Genomic DNA, 17,436 nt, shown 5'->3' on the forward strand with positions numbered 1-17,436 from the left:
TAAATGTACCAAACCGAATCTTGTTATTGAACTTATGTTAAAACATTAGTAAAGAGGATCAAAGTTTGAGTTCATTTGAAGAATTTGAATTTACAGAGAACTATTTGAGTCTTATTGAGGAAAAAAATTTTATTTCAAGTCAAAAATAGTATGTGGTTGTAATAATTTAGACTAAAAGTACTATAATACTAGTAAAGCCATTTGGCCAATGACATTATAACATTCTTTGACGTTATCACATTAACCAATGTAGAGTTGGTTGGTGTTACTTTTTGGGGGTATAGCTCACTTTTTGGGGGGGAATTCCTGTGGACATATCTGTGTTAAACAACAAAAATCAGTCAACTATTTAAACTAAAAATAAAAGAGCATTTTTGATTGAATTAAAGCCTTAGGCATAGGAATTAGCTGATCATTAAATATTGCTTTTGTTACTTGTCTGTTTTTAGGAGAGAGATCATAGGCCCTACTGGTCTTCTGTAGTACTTATCACATCAAGATACATGGTCACATATCTATCGTAGGGTTGGTGTGCCAAAAAATCAATTTAAGTACTTAATCTGTGTTTGGCACTTTTGTTAAATCAGATTTCTTAAAATTTGCCTAGTGCCTGTTGGGTACTTTTGGGCTGAGATAAATCTAATTTAGCAAATCACATTTGCTACTTTAATTTATTTTTCTAGTAAAACGTTGCAATCTGCTGAGAGTGAATGGTACATTTAACTGTGTCAATTTTTTTGTTGTTGTATAGTTCATTACATTTACATTATAAGAATGTAACATGGGTTTATAACATTTATTGGTGTGATATGTATAACAATATAATAAGGAGAAAAGGAAATAGGAGTAACATTTCTATATCTCAGTAGAATTAAGTTAGTATAAATTTGCAGCTGATTCTGATAAATTAAGGTGTATATGGTAAGCCTTAAAGCAACCACTAAGGAGTAACTAAAAACATGTAATGAAAGAAATCATTAAAGAAATAAAAGGGCTACATTAGAAAATATCACTTAATACAAGTAAAACTGTAAAAGAGGAATATAAGAACAAAAAAAATGAGGCATATACAAAACAAACAGTAAAATGGCAGACATAAATCCAACTGTATCAACAATAACATTAAATGTTATTATTATTTTGGTCCAGAATGTATTTATTTATTTATTTATTTTATTTTTTAAAATTTATTTTTTTTATTGAATCAAAATCGATTATACATATTTTTGGGGTTGAACATTGAGATATGTTGATTAAATCAATATTACTAGCATATATATTATTATAAGTCATAATTATTCTTTATCCCCCTTGTCCAATCTCTTCCCTTCCCCCATTCTCTCCCCCTCCCCCTTCTAATTGCCCTAGTTTTCTTCTCTCCTTCTGAAAGAATAATGGTTACTCTGTTAATTTGTTGCCTAGATGATCTGTCCAATGCTGAGGGCTGTAATCAGGTCCCCCAATATTATCATAAAGCAGATGCTTCTTCTGTCACTCTGAAATGCGTTTTGTGGAAGGAGACATCCTCTTCTTTTCTTTGTCTCTGCTGGTGACTCTTCTTGTGTGAATGCACTCCAGTGGTTGGTGGACCATCTGCATGGTGGCTGTGGCATCTATCCACTTTTGCGGCAGCTGTGGTTATTGTGGTGGCTTTGGTGGGCCACCCACGTGGAGGTGCTGTTTTTGGTATGCTCCTTGGCACTGGCAGTATGCCTGGTTGTGGGGTGTATTTGGTCCCCTTCTCCATGCCTCCGGTCCCTGGGCAGGCCCCAAGGCACTGGTGCCATGTGCCTGGTTGTGGGAGCGGTGGCCAGTCCCCTTCTCCATGCCTCGGGTCACTGGGTGAAACCCAAGGAGCTGGCTTGATGTGCCTGGTTGTGGGAGAGGGCTCCGGTCACCTTCTCCATGCCCTGGGTCCCTGGGCAGGCCCCAAGGTGCTGGTGTGGTGTGCCTGGTTGAGGGAGGGAAATCTGGTCCCCTTCTCCATGCCCCCGGTCCCTGGGCAGGCCCCAAGGTGCTGGTGTGGTGTGCCTGGTTGAGGGAGGGAAATCTGGTCCCCTTCTCCATGCCCCGGGTCTCTGGGCAGGCCCGAAGGTGCTGGCACCATGTGCCTGGTTGTGGGAGGAGGGTCCGGTCCCCTTCTCTATGCCTTAGGTACCCAGGTGGGCCCCAAGGTGCTGGTGTTTTGTGCCTGGTGTGGGAGGAGGGTCCGGTCCCCGGCTCCATATCTCAGGTCACTGGGCAGGACCTGAGGCACTGTCTTGGTGTGCCTGGTTGTGGGAGAGAGGTCTGTTCCCCTTCTCCTTGCCTCAGGTCCCCAGGTGGGCCCTGAGGTGCTGGCATGGTGTGTCTTGTTGTGGAAGGAGGGTCTGGTTCCTGGCTCCATGCCTCGGGTCACTGGGCAGGACTCAAGGCGTTGGATTGGTGTGCCTGGTTGTGGAAGGGGGATCCGGTCCCCTTCTCCGTGCCTCAGGTCCACGGGTGGGCCCTGAGGTGCTGGCATGGTGTGCCTTGTTGTGGGAGGAGGGTCCGGTTCCTGGCTCCATGCCTCGGGTCACTGGGCAGGACTCAAGGCGCTGGCTTGGTGTGCCTGACTGTGGGAGGGGGATCTGGTCCCCTTCTCCATACCTCAGGTCCCTGGGTGGGCCCTGTGGTGCTGGTGCGGTGTGCCTGGTTGTGGGAGAGAGGTCCGGTTCCCTTCTCCATGCCTCGGGTCCCCAGGTGGGCCCTGAGGTGCTGGTGCAGTGTGCCTGGTTGTGGGAGAGAGGTCCAGTCCCCTTCTCCATGCCTTGGGTTCCTGGGGGGGCTCTGAGGTGGTGGCATGTTGTGCCTGGTTGTAGGAGAGTGATCTGGTCCCCTTCTGCATGCCCTTGGTCCCTGGGTGGGCTCCGAGGTGCTGGCATGTTGTGCCTGGTTGTGGGAGGGTGGTCTGGTCTCCGCTCCATGCCCTGGGTCCCTGGGTGGGCCCCGAGGTGCTGGTGCAGTGTGCCTGGTTGTGGGGGAATGGTCCAGTCCCCTTTTCCGTGCCTTGGGACCCTGGGCTGGCCCCGAGGCACTGGGGCAGTTTTCCTGGAAGTGGGAGTGGGGTCTGGTCCCTGGATCCAAGGTTCCTGTTCCCAGGCAGGCCCCAAGGTGCTGGTGGTGTGCCTGGGCTGGAACTAATTTTTTCTCCTTTGCTTCTGACACAGGGGCTCTTCCTGTGGGAACCAGTACTTGAGTTGTGTGGTTAAATTGGTACTTTGCTGCTGTTTCCCTAGGGAAGGCTTTTTATGCAGCTCAGGGTTTAATAGTTGATCTTATAGGTATTTCTGGCTCTTCAGAGAACCCGTTGAACTGTGTTCTGTAGAATCTCTGATCTGGGCCTGAATTTTTTCATCAAACTGCACCCCATGCAATTCTGCATTCCTGACCATTCTCCTCTGAGTGGTCCTGTGCTAATTGGGGGGCAGGTCGGCTGTCCTTGCTGTGTCCCAGTGTTCTCCTGGTGTTCCCGTCTCGCCCACTGCCCATGCTCCAAACACTTGCCATGGGATGGGCCCTGCGCTGGTTCCTTGCGATGACTCACCGGCCTCTGAATTGCTCCCTTTTTTTCAGCTGTTCTGGCTCCTCGCTTCTGTGTGGGTCCATGGGAAACCTATTAGTGGTCATGCTATCCTGGGGACCACCAAGGGCCTCTTCTCCCCTTCCACCTCCATGCGACTCCATCTGAAGGGCACAGCTGTGGTTTCTGCCGGCTCCTACTCCATGTGCTCAGCAGCTCGAGTCTTAAAGCAGCTGCAGCCCGAAATGCTGAGAGCAGCTTTTTCTTTCTCTCATCATAGTTTCTCCCACCTACATGAACTCTGTAGGTCTCTCCTCTTCCCCTGAGCTCCAGCGGCCCCAGCTTGGCTGATGTTACATTTTTATAGTTGTAAATTTGGTTGATTTGTGGGAGAGAGTGATGCTGGGAACCATCTATTCTGCCATCTTGACCGGAACTTCCCTGTGTCAATTTTTGACTTTGTCTGAAATAGATATAAAATGTGCTGCAAGAATTCCAAAAACAGATATTTGTTATATTGAGTGGCTGCTTTGTCATAAACTTTTAAATTTAAACCAATTTTAAGGCAAATTTTTTTTGCAAAACCAACAAGAGAAGAGGAATTTAGGTTAAAAAAGTGAAAATAGTATTAGTAATTTATTTGAAATTATAGCTGTTTGCTAGAGATTAAATTATTTTGAAAGTTTACCAGTGAGATTTAAAAGTTAATTCAAATAATTTGAATAGGAAATAGCTATTCATTCTGTAGTGATGACCGAATGCAAAACTAGTTATTGTTTTAACTGATCCATGCAAGTTGGTTCTTCTCTAATTGGTTGTGGAATTAGTATAATAGAGGCTCTTTATTTCCTTTTGTGTGTAATTATATCATATGTATTTTTTCCCCAACTTTCAGCTTACCTGTTGAAGACTTAGTTATTACTTTAGTGAGACTATAATATTATCTCCCCCAACCCTCCCAGTAGTGTTGCCTTCTCGTTGGCTCTTCATTTCTTTTTTCAATTGATATAAAAAGAAAAGGAAAGTAAAACTAAAATAAGATGTTAAAATTTTTTAAAGGTTTGTTGGTTTCTACTTCTTCTGTTAAATAAAATTATGTTTCATGTTTATCTGTGGATTTAACTTATATATATTCCACTTCAATAGTGTGGCCATAATGGCACAGGCTCTTATTAAATCTGTGTTTTTTCCTGCTCTTTAGACCTTTGTAAAAGCTTATGATTATGAACTGCCTTACTGGAGAAGAAATTAATACCCTTTCATTTGAAATTTGTAGAGGAACTTAAAATTAGACTATAATTTCAAACATTTCTCTTTACTTAGACTTGCTAGTATTCTCCCCAATAGTCTCAGAAGGTTTAATGATGTTTTTTTATTTAAAAAACCTTATTTTTGTATTGAAATGATTTCTAACAGCAAGTACCTGGAATCAGGTCAAACTTCAGAGGTTAAGGGGCACAGTCCTGTGTATGACTGCCCTCACCTCAACCACCAACCTCAAGTTTGGGAGTTCCCAGGTTACCCTCACTTCTGACCAGCTGGCTACAAATTCAGGGGTTCCCACTGCCCCTTCAGGTTTGATGATTCCCTAGGACAGTTCACAGAACTCAGGAAAATGCTGTGCTTATGATTACGATTTTATTATAGCCAGAAGATAAAAACCAGAACCAGCCAAATGGGCAGACATGGGGCAAGGTCTGTGAGAGTCCATTGTTCTCAGGGATGTGTTAACTTCTTGGCATCTTGATGTGTGATGATATGCAGAATATTGCCAACCAGAAGCTCATCAAGAGTTAAAAAAATTTTTTTTATTGTAGTCAGAACACATAACAGAATTTACTGTCAAATTCATTTTTGATTGTATGGCACAATTAGTGTTAACTATATTCACATTTTCTGCAACAGATCTCTAGAACTTTTTTATCTTGCAAAACTGAAATTGTATAACCATTGAACAACTTCCCTTTTTCCCCTTCCCTCCAGCTCCTGGTAACTACCATTCTGCTTTCTGTTTCTAACAGTTTGATGATTTTAGATACCTCATATAAGTGGAATCATGCAGTATTTGTCTTTTTATGACCGGCTTGTTTCACTTAGCATAATGTCTTCAATGTTCATTCATGATGTAGCGTATGACAGGATTTCCTTTTTTAAGGCTGAGTAATATTCCAGTGTGTGTGTGTGTATGTGTGTGTGTGTGTGTGTGTGTGTACAAATCCATGTATGTATATATACAGGACTTTTTTTTATCTGTTCATCTTTTGATGCACACTCAGGTCACTTCTACCTCTTGGCTTTGTGAATAATGCTGCAATGAACAAGGTGTGCAGATATCACTTTGAGGTCCTGTTTTCAATTCTTTTGGATATATACTGTGGGATTGCTGGATCATATGGCAATTCTACTTTTAATTTTTTGAGGAAGCTCAATAGTGTTTTTCATAGTGACTGTATTATTTTACGTTTCAACCAGCAGCGCACAAGGGTTTCAATTTCTCCACTTCCTCATCAACACTTTTTTTTTTTTTTTGATAGTGACCATCCTAAAGGCTGTGAGGTGATATCTAATTGTGGTTTTGATTTGTGTATCCCTGATGATTAGTGATATTGAGTATCTTTTCAATGTGCTTATTGGCCATTTGTATATCTTCTTTGGAGAAATGCCTATTCATGTCCTTTGCTCATTGTTTGGGATTTTTTTTTTCCTAGTTGAGCTGGAGAAGTTCTTTATATATTCTGGGTATTAACTCCCTATCAGATATTTGGTTTGCAGATATTTTCTCCCATTCTGTAGTTTGCCCTTTCATGTTGTTGATCATTTACTTTGCTGTGCAAAAGTTTTAAGTTTGATGTAGTTCCATTTGTTTATTTTTATTTTGTTGCTTGTGTTCTTGATTCATATGCAAGAAATCATTGCCAAATCCAGTGTCATGATCTCTTACCCTATGCTTTCTTCTAGGAGTTTTATAGTTTTGAGTTTTATGTTTAGGTCTTTAATCCATTTTGAGTTAATTTTTGTATATGGTGTAAAGTAAGGGTTCAACTTCATTCCTTTGCATGTGGATATCCATTTTTCCCAGCACCATTTGTTGAAGAGGCTATCCTTTTCCCATTGTGTAGCCTTGGCACCTTTGTTAACATCATTTAACTATATATGTGAGGGATTTGACTTCTCTATTGTATTCCATTCGTTTGTATGTCTTTCTTTATGCTGGTATCATACTGTTTTGATTACTGTAGCTTTGTAATATGTTTAGAAACCAGGAGATGTGAGACCTCCAGCTTTTTTTTCTCAAGATTGCTTTGGCTATTCTGGGTGCTTTGAGATTATATATGAATTTTATGTTTTTTTTCTTAATACTTCTGCAAAAAATGCCATTGGGATGTTGATAGGGATTGCATTGAATCTGTCGATTGCTTACTGTAGAATACATATTTTAACAATATTAAGTCTTCCAGTCCATGAGCACAGGATGCGTTTCCACTTGTTTGTGTCTTCTTTAATTTCTTTCAGCCATGTTTTGTAGTTTTCAGTGCATAAGTATTTTGACCCATTGGTTAAGTTTATTTTATTTTATTGTAAATGAGATTGTTTCCTTAATTTCCTTTTCAGATTGTTCATTGTTGGTGTTTTGAAATGCAACTGATTTTTGTTTGTAGATTTTGTACCCTACACCTTGTTGAACTTGCTTATTAGTTCTAATAGTTTTTTTTCTGTGGAATCTTTAGGGTTTTCTACATACAAGGTCATCTCATCTGCAAACACAGATAATTTTACTTTTTCCTTTCCTCTCTGGATGTGTTTATTTCTTTTTCTTGCCTGATTGCTCTGACTGGGACTTCTAGTGCTATGTTGAATAGAAGTGGCAAAAGTGGGCATCCTTGCTTTGTTTCTGGTGTTAGAGGAAAAGCTTTCAGTTTTTTAACAGTGAGTATGATGTTGACCGTGGGCTTTTCATATATGGCCTTTAATATGTTGAGGTAAATTTTAGTTTGTTGAGTGTTTTTTATCATGAAAGGGTGTTAAATTTTGTCAAATACCTTTTCCACGTCAATGAAGATGATTGTTGCTTTTGTCCTTCATTCTGTTAATGTGGTATATTACATTGATTAATCTTTGTATGCTGAATCATGCTTGCATTCCAGAAGTTAATTACACTTGGTCATGGTATATATTTCTTTTAAGGTTTTGTTGAACTTGGTTTGCTAGTATTCTGTTAAGGATTTTTGCATCAGTATTCATCAGGGATGATTGGCCCATGGTTTTCTTGTATAAAGGTACTTCAAAAAGTTACTACCTTTGGGTCAGCCTGGTGGCGCACTGCTACAGTGCGCCGCTTGGGAGTGTGGCGGTGCTCCCGCCGAGGGTTCGGATCCCACATACAGACCGGCGCTCACTGGCTGAGCGAGGTGCGGACGCAACGCCGAGGGTTGCGATCCGTTGCCATTGCCGTTGCCAGTCCCAGTCCGATACGGGCGCGACACTGAGGGTTGCGATCCGTTGCCGGTCACGAAAAAAAAAAAAAAGACAAAAAAAGTTACTACCTTTGTCTGATTTTGGTGTCAAGGAAATCCTGACTTCATAAAATGAGTTTGAAAGTTTTCCACCTGCTCAGTTTTTTCAAAGAGTTTGAGAAGGATTAGTGTTAATTTTTCTTTAAATGTTTGGTTGAATTCTCCAGTGAAGCTATCTGGTGCTGTGCTTTTCTTTTTTGGGAGGTTTTTGATTACTGATTCAGTTTCATTACTATTTATAGGTCTGCTCAGATTTTTTTTTATCCCCTTCATGATTCAGTCTTGGTAGGTTGTATGTTTCTGGGAATTTATTCATTTCGTCTAGGTTGTCCAATTTGTTGGCATATAATTGTTCATATTACACTCAGCCCTCCATATCCATGGGTTCTACATGCAGATTTAACCAACCGTGGGTCAAAAATATTTGGAAAAAAAAAACCAATACAAGAAATAAAGTAAAAACTATACAGTATAACAGCTATTTACATAGTGCTTACATTATAGTAGTTATTATAAGTAATCTAGACATGATTTAAAGTTTATGGGAGGATGTGTGTAGTTTATATGTGTATTAGTCCGTTTTGTGTTGCTATAACAGAACTACCTGAAACTGGGTAATTTATAAAGAAGAGAGGGTTATTTGGCTTACGATTCTGGGACAGCTGCATCTGGCATGGGCCTCAGACTGCTTCTACTTATGGCAGAAAGTGGCAGGGAGCCGGTGGGTACAAGCAGATCACATGGCGAGAGGAAGCAAGAGAGAGAAGCAAGAGAGAGAGACAAGGTGCCAGGGTCTTTTTAAGCAACGAGCTCTTGCGGGAACTAATAGAGCGAGAACTCACTCATTAATTCCCCGCCCCCCCCACAGGGAGAGCATCAATCCATTCATGAGGGATCCGCCCACATGACTCAATCAGTTTCCAGCACTGCCACATTGGAGATCAAATTTCCACATGAGTTTTGGAGGGGACAACACATCCAAACTCCATCAATATGCAGATACTACACCGTTTTATGTAAGGGACTTGAGCATCTGTGGATTTTGGTATATGCAGGGGGGACCTGGAACCAATCCCTCGTGGATACCAAGGGATGACAATAGTTTGTTAGGATCCTTCTATTTCTGTGGCATCAGTTGTAATGTCTCTCTTCCATTTCTGATTTTTGTTATTTGAGTCTTTGTTGATTTTATTGATCTTTTCAAAGAGCCAACTCTTCATTTTGTTGATATTTTTCTATTCTCTGTTTCTGTTATTTGTGCTCTAATCTTTATGAGCTCCTTCCTTCTCCTAACTTTGGGTTTAGTTGTTATTTTTCTAGTTCCTTGTGGTAGAAATAAAACTTCATGAGGTAGGTGCTTTTTCTCCATTGCAGTGAGATGTGCCAACTTCTATCTGGAGTGTTACAAGTTTTTTGGCTGCCATAAGCTTCTGTGTTCTCTTTTATTTTCAGTGGCCACAGGCGTCTGTGGTATGCTGGTTCCCTATAAGCACTTGGTGAGAGAGAAGTCCCTTGGACAGCCTTCAAAAAGCTAGAATGTTGTACATATGTTTCACTCTTCTCTTTCCCTCCCAAAGGAGAAGCCTCATGTTTTCTTCTTAATCCCAAACTGTGTCAGTTTGGTGGGGGGAGGGGTGCTGATGTGGATGAAATGAAATGGCTTTTCTTAATGGTTTCAATACAGGGATTCTTGCATTTGAGCTTGCCTGGGGTACTGTGACTCCCTAATAGGTTTCTGGCATTGTCATAAAGGCTTTTTGGTCCATGTATTGTTGTTAAGTTGGTGTTTTTGTCAGAGAGCAAGGTCCTGTGTTTCCTGTTTTGCTGCCTTGCTGCTGTTGGTGTCCAGAGTTTTCATTGGGGTTTTATGATGTAGGCATGATTGACTGAATTGTCTAAGCAGTTGACTCAATCTTCAGGCCCCTTCCCGCTCTATAGGGTGGACTGATATCACATCTCAAAAACCCAGCCCTCTAATCACATGATTGGTCTCTTTCTGACATGGTCATTGCACACCTGAGTCATCTCTCCTTAGCATAAACTATCTAGGAGCCCACCGTAAGTCTTCTTGTTGGCATAAACTGTCCAGTGTCGTTGGAGGGTTTGGAAGTTATTTCCCAGACACTGGGGACAAAGATCAGCCAAATTCTTTATTACACTTGTGTATTGAAATCTCATCACATGGTACAAATTTTTTTCTCCCTAAATAACAGTTAATTCTCTTAAAAAGTAATAGAGTGCTTGCTTCAGTAGCACATATACTAAAATTAGAATGATACAGAGATTGGTATGGCCCCTGTGCTAGGATTACATGCGAATTCATGAAGCATTCCATATTTATCCGTTATAGGAAACAGTATGGAGGTTTTTCAAACAACTACAGATAGAACTACCATAAGATCCAGCAGTCCCACTACTGGGTTTATACCCAAAGGAATGGAAATCATCATGTCGAAGGGATACCTGCACTACCATGTTGATCACAGCAGCTTTATTTACAATGGCCAAGATATGGAACCAGCCTAGATGTCCATCGATAGACAATTGGATAAGGCAAATGTGGTATATATACTAATGGATTGCTACTCAGCCATAAAAAGAATGAAATTCTGCTATTTGCAGCAACATGGATGAGCTTGAAGAAAATTTCAAGTGAAATAAGCCAGGCACAGAAAGAGACATAGCACATTTTCTCACTTATAAGTGGGAGCTAAAAAATAAAAAAGAAAGTAAGAAGCAACAATCATAATACATTGAAGTTTCAGAAGGAGAGAACAGAATCGTGGTTACTAGAGGTGGGAAAGGGGGAGATGGAAGAGGTATAATGGGAAATTGGTTAATGGACACAAAACAGCTAGTTAGGAAAAATAAGTTCTATTGATGTACAGTGAGCTAGTCATCTGTAATTACCGTTAATTTACTGCATGTTATCACATGGCTAGAAGAGAGAAGATTTGAATGTCTTCAACACAAAGAAATAATTATGTTTTGTTATGATAAATATGCTAATTATCCTGATTTGATCATCACATATTGTACACAGATATTGATATTCAACTTTATACCCCAGAATATGTATAATCAATTACATTCCAATAAAAAAAAATAAAATTAGTAAATGGGATTTTTTTTTTAAGTAATCGGTTGTTTTTTGTTTTTCTTTGGTTATTGCCAAAGACAATAGATTGTTTTTGATTTTCTTTGATTATTGCCAAAAAAAGTTGCCAAGTATTTGAAGGACTATTCTGTTCTCCAAGTAGTAATGAGTGCAACATTATTCCTTTGAATAATACCTTAAATGAGCATATTTCTGAAACACTATATGCTTGGATAAAAAAGTGAAATTAATGTTTAGATTTTTTAAATGATAGTCATATTCTTTTTTTCTGAGTGTAAGAATACTTTTAGCTTGTTCATTGTAAACATTTTTTTTGAAAATAGTCACAAACATCTTTTAATGTTTTATTTTCTATCTGTTTTGGTGTCACTTTAGGTTAAAAAAATAACACAGTTGAGAATACAATCTAGGGTTTTGTATCATTTATTTTCTGCAAATTGCCTCATGTAGATAACCTACTATACACTGCGTAACCCACTATAGATCATTATTTTCCTGATCTATATATGTTATTAAGTAATCTAATAATATGGTTTTACCATTTCCCCGTTTTTGCTGTTAAGATATTTCCTGTTTTATGCATAAATTGGCAAACCTGTTAGATAATTTGGTTTAAGATTTCTTTCTTGATTGATTTTTAGAGGACTTAAGTTATCAATTTAATTGTTAGTATTCACATCTTACCTTCTACATTTTTCATAATAGCCAGTGCTATTTTTTCAAGGTAGTGAGCTTTCTTTTTTATTGACTTGCCATAGGGCTAGAGCTTGTAAAATCTGGGATTTTTTCCTTAGACTTTCCCTTTCAAATATTAATAATCTGTTCTCATGATTTTCTAATGTTTATGCTGTAGCAATACTTTAAGGTCACTTTCAGTTCTTACGAAAAATGAATAGGTTGTATTTTATATATATATGGGTTTATATTTGCTTACTTTGGTATACATTTTTGTGTCTATTTTTTATCTTTTTCCCTTGCTAGAAAGCCATCATTTTTCTCTTCTTTTTAACTTGTCTTCCATTGTTTTAAATTGAACATTTATAAGGAGGCACTGTGCTGGAGATAGGACGATAAATTCTCAAGGACATTTTAAAATAGGGGTGGGGAGTAATACATGCTTAATTCTGATATTATGCACAGACATGTTTTAAAATTTTATTGGTGTTTTATAGATGTTTTGTCTGTTTCCTCTCTTTCTAGGGTCCTGTGTTAATAGGAAGTTCACAAGGTGGTGTCAACATTGAAGATGTTGCTGCTGAGACTCCCGATGCAATAGTCAAAGAACCTATTGATATTGTAGAAGGCATCAAAAAGGAACAAGCTGTCCGGGTATGTTGTATTCTGAAAAATTTCCAGTTGGTGATTAGAAAATTATAATACTGAAAGATAATTAACTTTTTGTGTAAGTGAAGTGATTGTCCAAACCTTAAAAAATTTTTGAGTGTCAAGGCAAGTTAATATCTTGTTTAGGATTGCACTTTTTGGAAGTATCTACAATATTTTCTTCATATCTTTCATAAATATTTCAGTATATATTTTTAAAACATAGGTTTTTTTTTTTTTTTTTAAACAGCCACTATACAATTACCATATCTAGTAAAATTAGTAATTCCTTAATATCATTAGTCATTCAAGTTTCTCTAATTGTCTCAAATTGTTTTTTCTTTTGCTATTTGTTTGAGTTAGGATCCATGTAAAGTCCTTCATTGCTAGTGGTTAATATGTCTCATAGGTCTTTTTCTTTTTTTTTTTGTCTTTTTGTCTTTTTTCCGTGTCCAGCAACGGATCGCAACCCTCAGTGTTGCCCCCGTACCGGACCGGGGACCGGCAACGGGATTGCAAGCCTCAGTGTTGCTCCCGCGCCTCGCTCAGCCAGTGAGCGGGAGCCAGTCTGTATGTGGGATCCGAACCCTCGGACGGGAGCGCCGCCGCGCTTCCCAAGCGGCGCACTATCCAGTGCGCCACCGGGCCGGCCCTCTCATAGGTCTTTTTCTAACTTATAGGTTTCTCTTTTCTTGCTTTCTCCATCTTTTCTTTTTTTTTTTTTCCAATTTATTTGTTGAAGAAACTGGGGCGATTATCATTCATTGTTTCTCATAGTCAGGATTTTACATCCCTATGGTGTCATTTAAAATGGTCCTTTGCCTCCTTTGTTTCCTCTAAATTGTATGGAATGGTAGGGACACTGTCTTATACATCTCTATGATAGATCAGTGATTTTGCCTTTTGGGGATTTATGTACACTTTTAAGAATCCACTGAGTGCTGTTGTCTTTCTTTCAATGTCTGCACATACACAGTAAATTTTGCCTACAATTTTGCTGGTTCTCTGGAGCAAATGTCTTTGTTTGCTTCTTCTACCCCCCACCCCACAAAGGAGTTTAATACTATGGCTTGTGTGAGTTGCTTGATAATATTTGTAATGCTGCTATTGAATTAAATTGTTTGGTTTGAATATAAAAGTAAGTGACTTATCCTAAAAGAAAATTTTAAATATTAAACTTTGGGTGAAATTAAACATGTGTTCTTGAGAAAACTATGTCAGAGTAAACTTATGGTATTGAAGTAGTATAAGAACAAGAATTTCGACTGGCACAAGGGTTTAAAGGAGATAGAGAAATTTCCCTGACGAATAGGGAAACAAATAATTTAGGCAAGTGAGTAGTATAAATGGCTAAAAGGGATAGAGATTTGATTCATTAGGAAGTTACGTGAAAGTGATGACTGGAGAGTGAAATTTAGATGAGGAAGAAAATACTTAATTTACGAGAATACTTGAAAGAATAATCTAAGATTATAGCATTTTGAGTGAACAGAAATGGTGCCTAGCACCATTTGGCTAATGAATGTCATACTGAATTGATTAGAATTATGTTCTAATTCTCAGTGTTTAAGCCTAAAAGTAGTGAATTGTGACCTAGTGAAAATCTTTTGTAATGGTACTGTATTTTTTATTATTTTTTATTTGAAATAGGTCTTAACCAAAACTTAGTCTTTAGCTTGATTATTCACTTTATTTATTGGCATTTGACTCTTTGCAAAAATCATATTCACGCTCAAACAGTTTAGGATTTTGTATTTTTGAAAATCAAAAAAATGTGTTACAGCCTTAGATAGCAGTTAAAAAACAGGAGAGTATTTTCCATAGTGTTCCTGAGCAGTGGCAGCACTGTTAGAATAAACATATAGACATGTATCCTCTGTACCAATCATTCAAAATTATCTATGGAACTTTAAAAATGATATATGCTTGGTACTCTGTAGAACTTGTGAACTAGAATTTCTGGGCTGGGACCTTGATACTGTATTGTTTAAAAAGCTCTACAGGTATCTCTAATTAGGGATCTCTGCTCAGGGGTATAAACTCCTCTACTAGATTAGAAGCTTAAATGCCTGTATCTTTTGGGCCTATCACAGTGCCTGGATATTTTAGGTATCAGTAGATTTTTGAATGAATGTGATAATACTTGTCTGACTTGGTAGACACTCTTCATAAATTTTAGGTAAAATTTTAAATTTTACTCTTTTAGGTAAAAGGTAAAAGAGGGTGATTAAATATTTTGGCCACTGTTTGGACCATTGAAATTGTCAATACACCTTTTATTTATAGTTTTAATAAAATGTAAGCCTCTTCTTTCAGTTTAGATTGGTCATAAGGCGTAGAGGCAGTATGGAGGCTATGGAATAAACACTGGAACTGGAATCTAGGTGAATGGCAAGTCACTTGACCTCTCTGAACCTCTTTCTGGTCTGTAAAATGGGCATAATACCTGCCCTGTGAGGATTTTGAGTAAAAAGTTTCATTTAACCATTTAGTAATAGTAGCTGCTGTATCAATGATTGATGTTTGACTACAAATGACTCATGCTTATTTAAATGATAAACTATAAGGTTTTTATTTACAATAATTTAATATTGATTGGACATATGCAAACTGCCTATACTAAAAAGACAAATTGCTTTCAGCTTGCACAGAAGATGGGGTTTCCACCTAATATTGTGGATTCTGCAGCAGAAAACATGGTCAAGCTTTATGACTTGTTTTTGAAATATGATGCAACTATGGTAGAAATAAATCCAATGGTAGAAGATTCAGATGGAGCTGGTAAGGTATCTTCTTTTATCAAACATTGATTATGCATTTATCTATCAATCATATATTTACTGAGGAAGTTAAACTATTGAAGTTTATTTAGAATGAATGTGAACAAATATTAAACAGACCGATTAAGGCAAGCACTTTATATATATATTTATGTATACAAAGAGGTATTAGAGCTACACTGTCCAATAAGGTGGCCATCAGCCACATGTGGCTATTTAAATTAAAATTAATTAAAATTATGTAAAATTTAAAAATTTAGTTCCTCTGTCAGGCTAGTCACATTTCAAGTGCTCAGTAGTTAGATGTGGTTATCAAATTGGATAGCACACATATAGAACATTTCCGTCATTGCAGAAGGTTCTGTTGGGCAGTGCTGGGTTAGAGTATCCAGAGTGGTGGTGAGTAATTAGCTGTATTTTTGAGAAATTAGCCATCTGGGTCTTTGTGACTTTCTGGCTTTAGAAACATGATGGATCTTTATTGTGTGAAGGGTATATTCATATGATAGAGTCATTTTAGTATTTTTAGCCACTAGAGAGATAAGAAGATTAGCTTGTCACTTTGACAGCTCTCCTTTTGCATATGCTTAAAAGGTAAATCAGATTTTACATCATTATGCCTTCCATGTATAGTTTTTTTTTTTTTTAATATAAGTTGCTTTAGTCTAAATTTTTCTTGGTATTTTACATTAACTGCTTCTAGTGCTGTAATTTATTTGATTTTATTTCAAGTCTCTGGACAGTTTTTTTTGTTTGTTTTTCTTTTTTTGGTGGCTGGCTGGTATGGGGATCTGAACCCTTAACCTTGGTGTTATAACACTGTGCTCTAAACAACTGAACTAACTGGCCAGCCCTCTCTGGACAAATCTAATCTTAAGCATTTGTAGATTGTTTCTCACTTTTTTTTTTTTTTTTCTTTTTTGTCTTTTTTACTGACCGGTAACGGGATCGCAACCCTTGGTGTCGCGCCCGTACTGGGGACCGGCAACGGGATCACAACCGTCGGTGTTGCGCCTGCACCGCACTCAGCCAGTGAGCGGGAACCGGTCTCCACATGGGATCCGAACTCTCAGCGGGAGCGCTGCCGCGCTCCCAATCGGCACACTCTCCAGTGCGCCACCGGGCCAGCCCGTTTTTCACTTTTATACTTCTAATTAGTTATATTCTTTATCATATAGGTCAATTTTTGGTTGGCCATTTATATAGTAGTGTAAATAATGAGTAAATTTTCCTGTGATAAAAGAGATAGTTTATAAAACTAAAAATAATTAATTTTTTTTTTTTTTAAAAGATGACCGGTAAGGGGATCTTAACCCTTGACTTGGTGCTGTCAGCACCACGCTCAGCCAGTGAGTGAACCGGCCATCCCTATATGGGATCCGAACCCGGGGCCTTGGTGTTATCAACACCACACTCTCCCGAGTAAGCCACGGGCCGGCCCATAATTAATTTTTTTTGAAGAGTGAGGGCTGATGGATATTTTAAAAATGAGGTGGTCAGTGAAAAATTATCTGTATAAAACATACTTCTTATATTATTTTCCTGATTATGTAACTTAGGAGAGAACAATTAGCATTGAAAGCAAGATCCCTGAAATCCTTCCAATTGTGAAATTCAACAGCTGTATTCTGTTGCTAAGGAAATATCTGGTCTCTTAATAACTAAATTTTTTTGTATTCAGGTTTTCTTTTCTTAGTATGCACTTATATATGTTTTGAAGTACTTTATTTTCCTGATTAAGGGCATTGTATATTTACTACAGAAAATTTGCAAAGTGCCAAGAAATATAGGTAGAAAGGAAAAAAGAAATCCTGTAAGCCCAATACCCAGTGCCCTTTCAATGTTTCAGATAGTTCATTTCACCCTTTCGTGTATTTGGGATTATACTGTTTGTTCAGTTTGTATCTTCCTCTTTTTAAACTTAAAATTATATAATAAGGCCGGCCCGGTGGCGCACTGCGCTAGTGCGCCGCTTGGGAAGTGCGGCGGCGCTCCCGTCGAGGGTTCGGATCCCACATACAGACCGGTTCCCGCTCACTGGCTGAGCGAGGCGCGGGGGCAACACTGAGGGTTGCGATCCCGTTGCCGGTCCCGGTCCAGTGCGGGGACGACACTGAGGGTTGCGATCCATTGCCGGACATGGAAAAAAGACAAAAAAAA

At 38.7% G+C, this 17,436-nt stretch overlaps 1 protein-coding gene across 1 annotated transcript in view; it reads left to right on the forward strand.

Annotated features, from left to right (window-relative positions):
• SUCLA2 (succinate-CoA ligase, ADP-forming, beta subunit) overlaps positions 1-17,436 on the forward strand; it is a 62,722-nt gene that overhangs the window by 13,747 nt on the left and 31,539 nt on the right. The window contains exons 5-6 of the mRNA XM_008587102.1: positions 12,374-12,502; positions 15,139-15,277. Coding sequence (XP_008585324.1) covers positions 12,374-12,502; positions 15,139-15,277 — 268 coding nt within the window. The remainder of the gene's footprint in view (positions 1-12,373; positions 12,503-15,138; positions 15,278-17,436) is intronic.

This window comes from Galeopterus variegatus, unplaced genomic scaffold, assembly GCF_000696425.1.
Source record: "Galeopterus variegatus unplaced genomic scaffold, G_variegatus-3.0.2 Scaffold4252, whole genome shotgun sequence".
Taxonomy (NCBI): domain Eukaryota; kingdom Metazoa; phylum Chordata; class Mammalia; order Dermoptera; family Cynocephalidae; genus Galeopterus; species Galeopterus variegatus.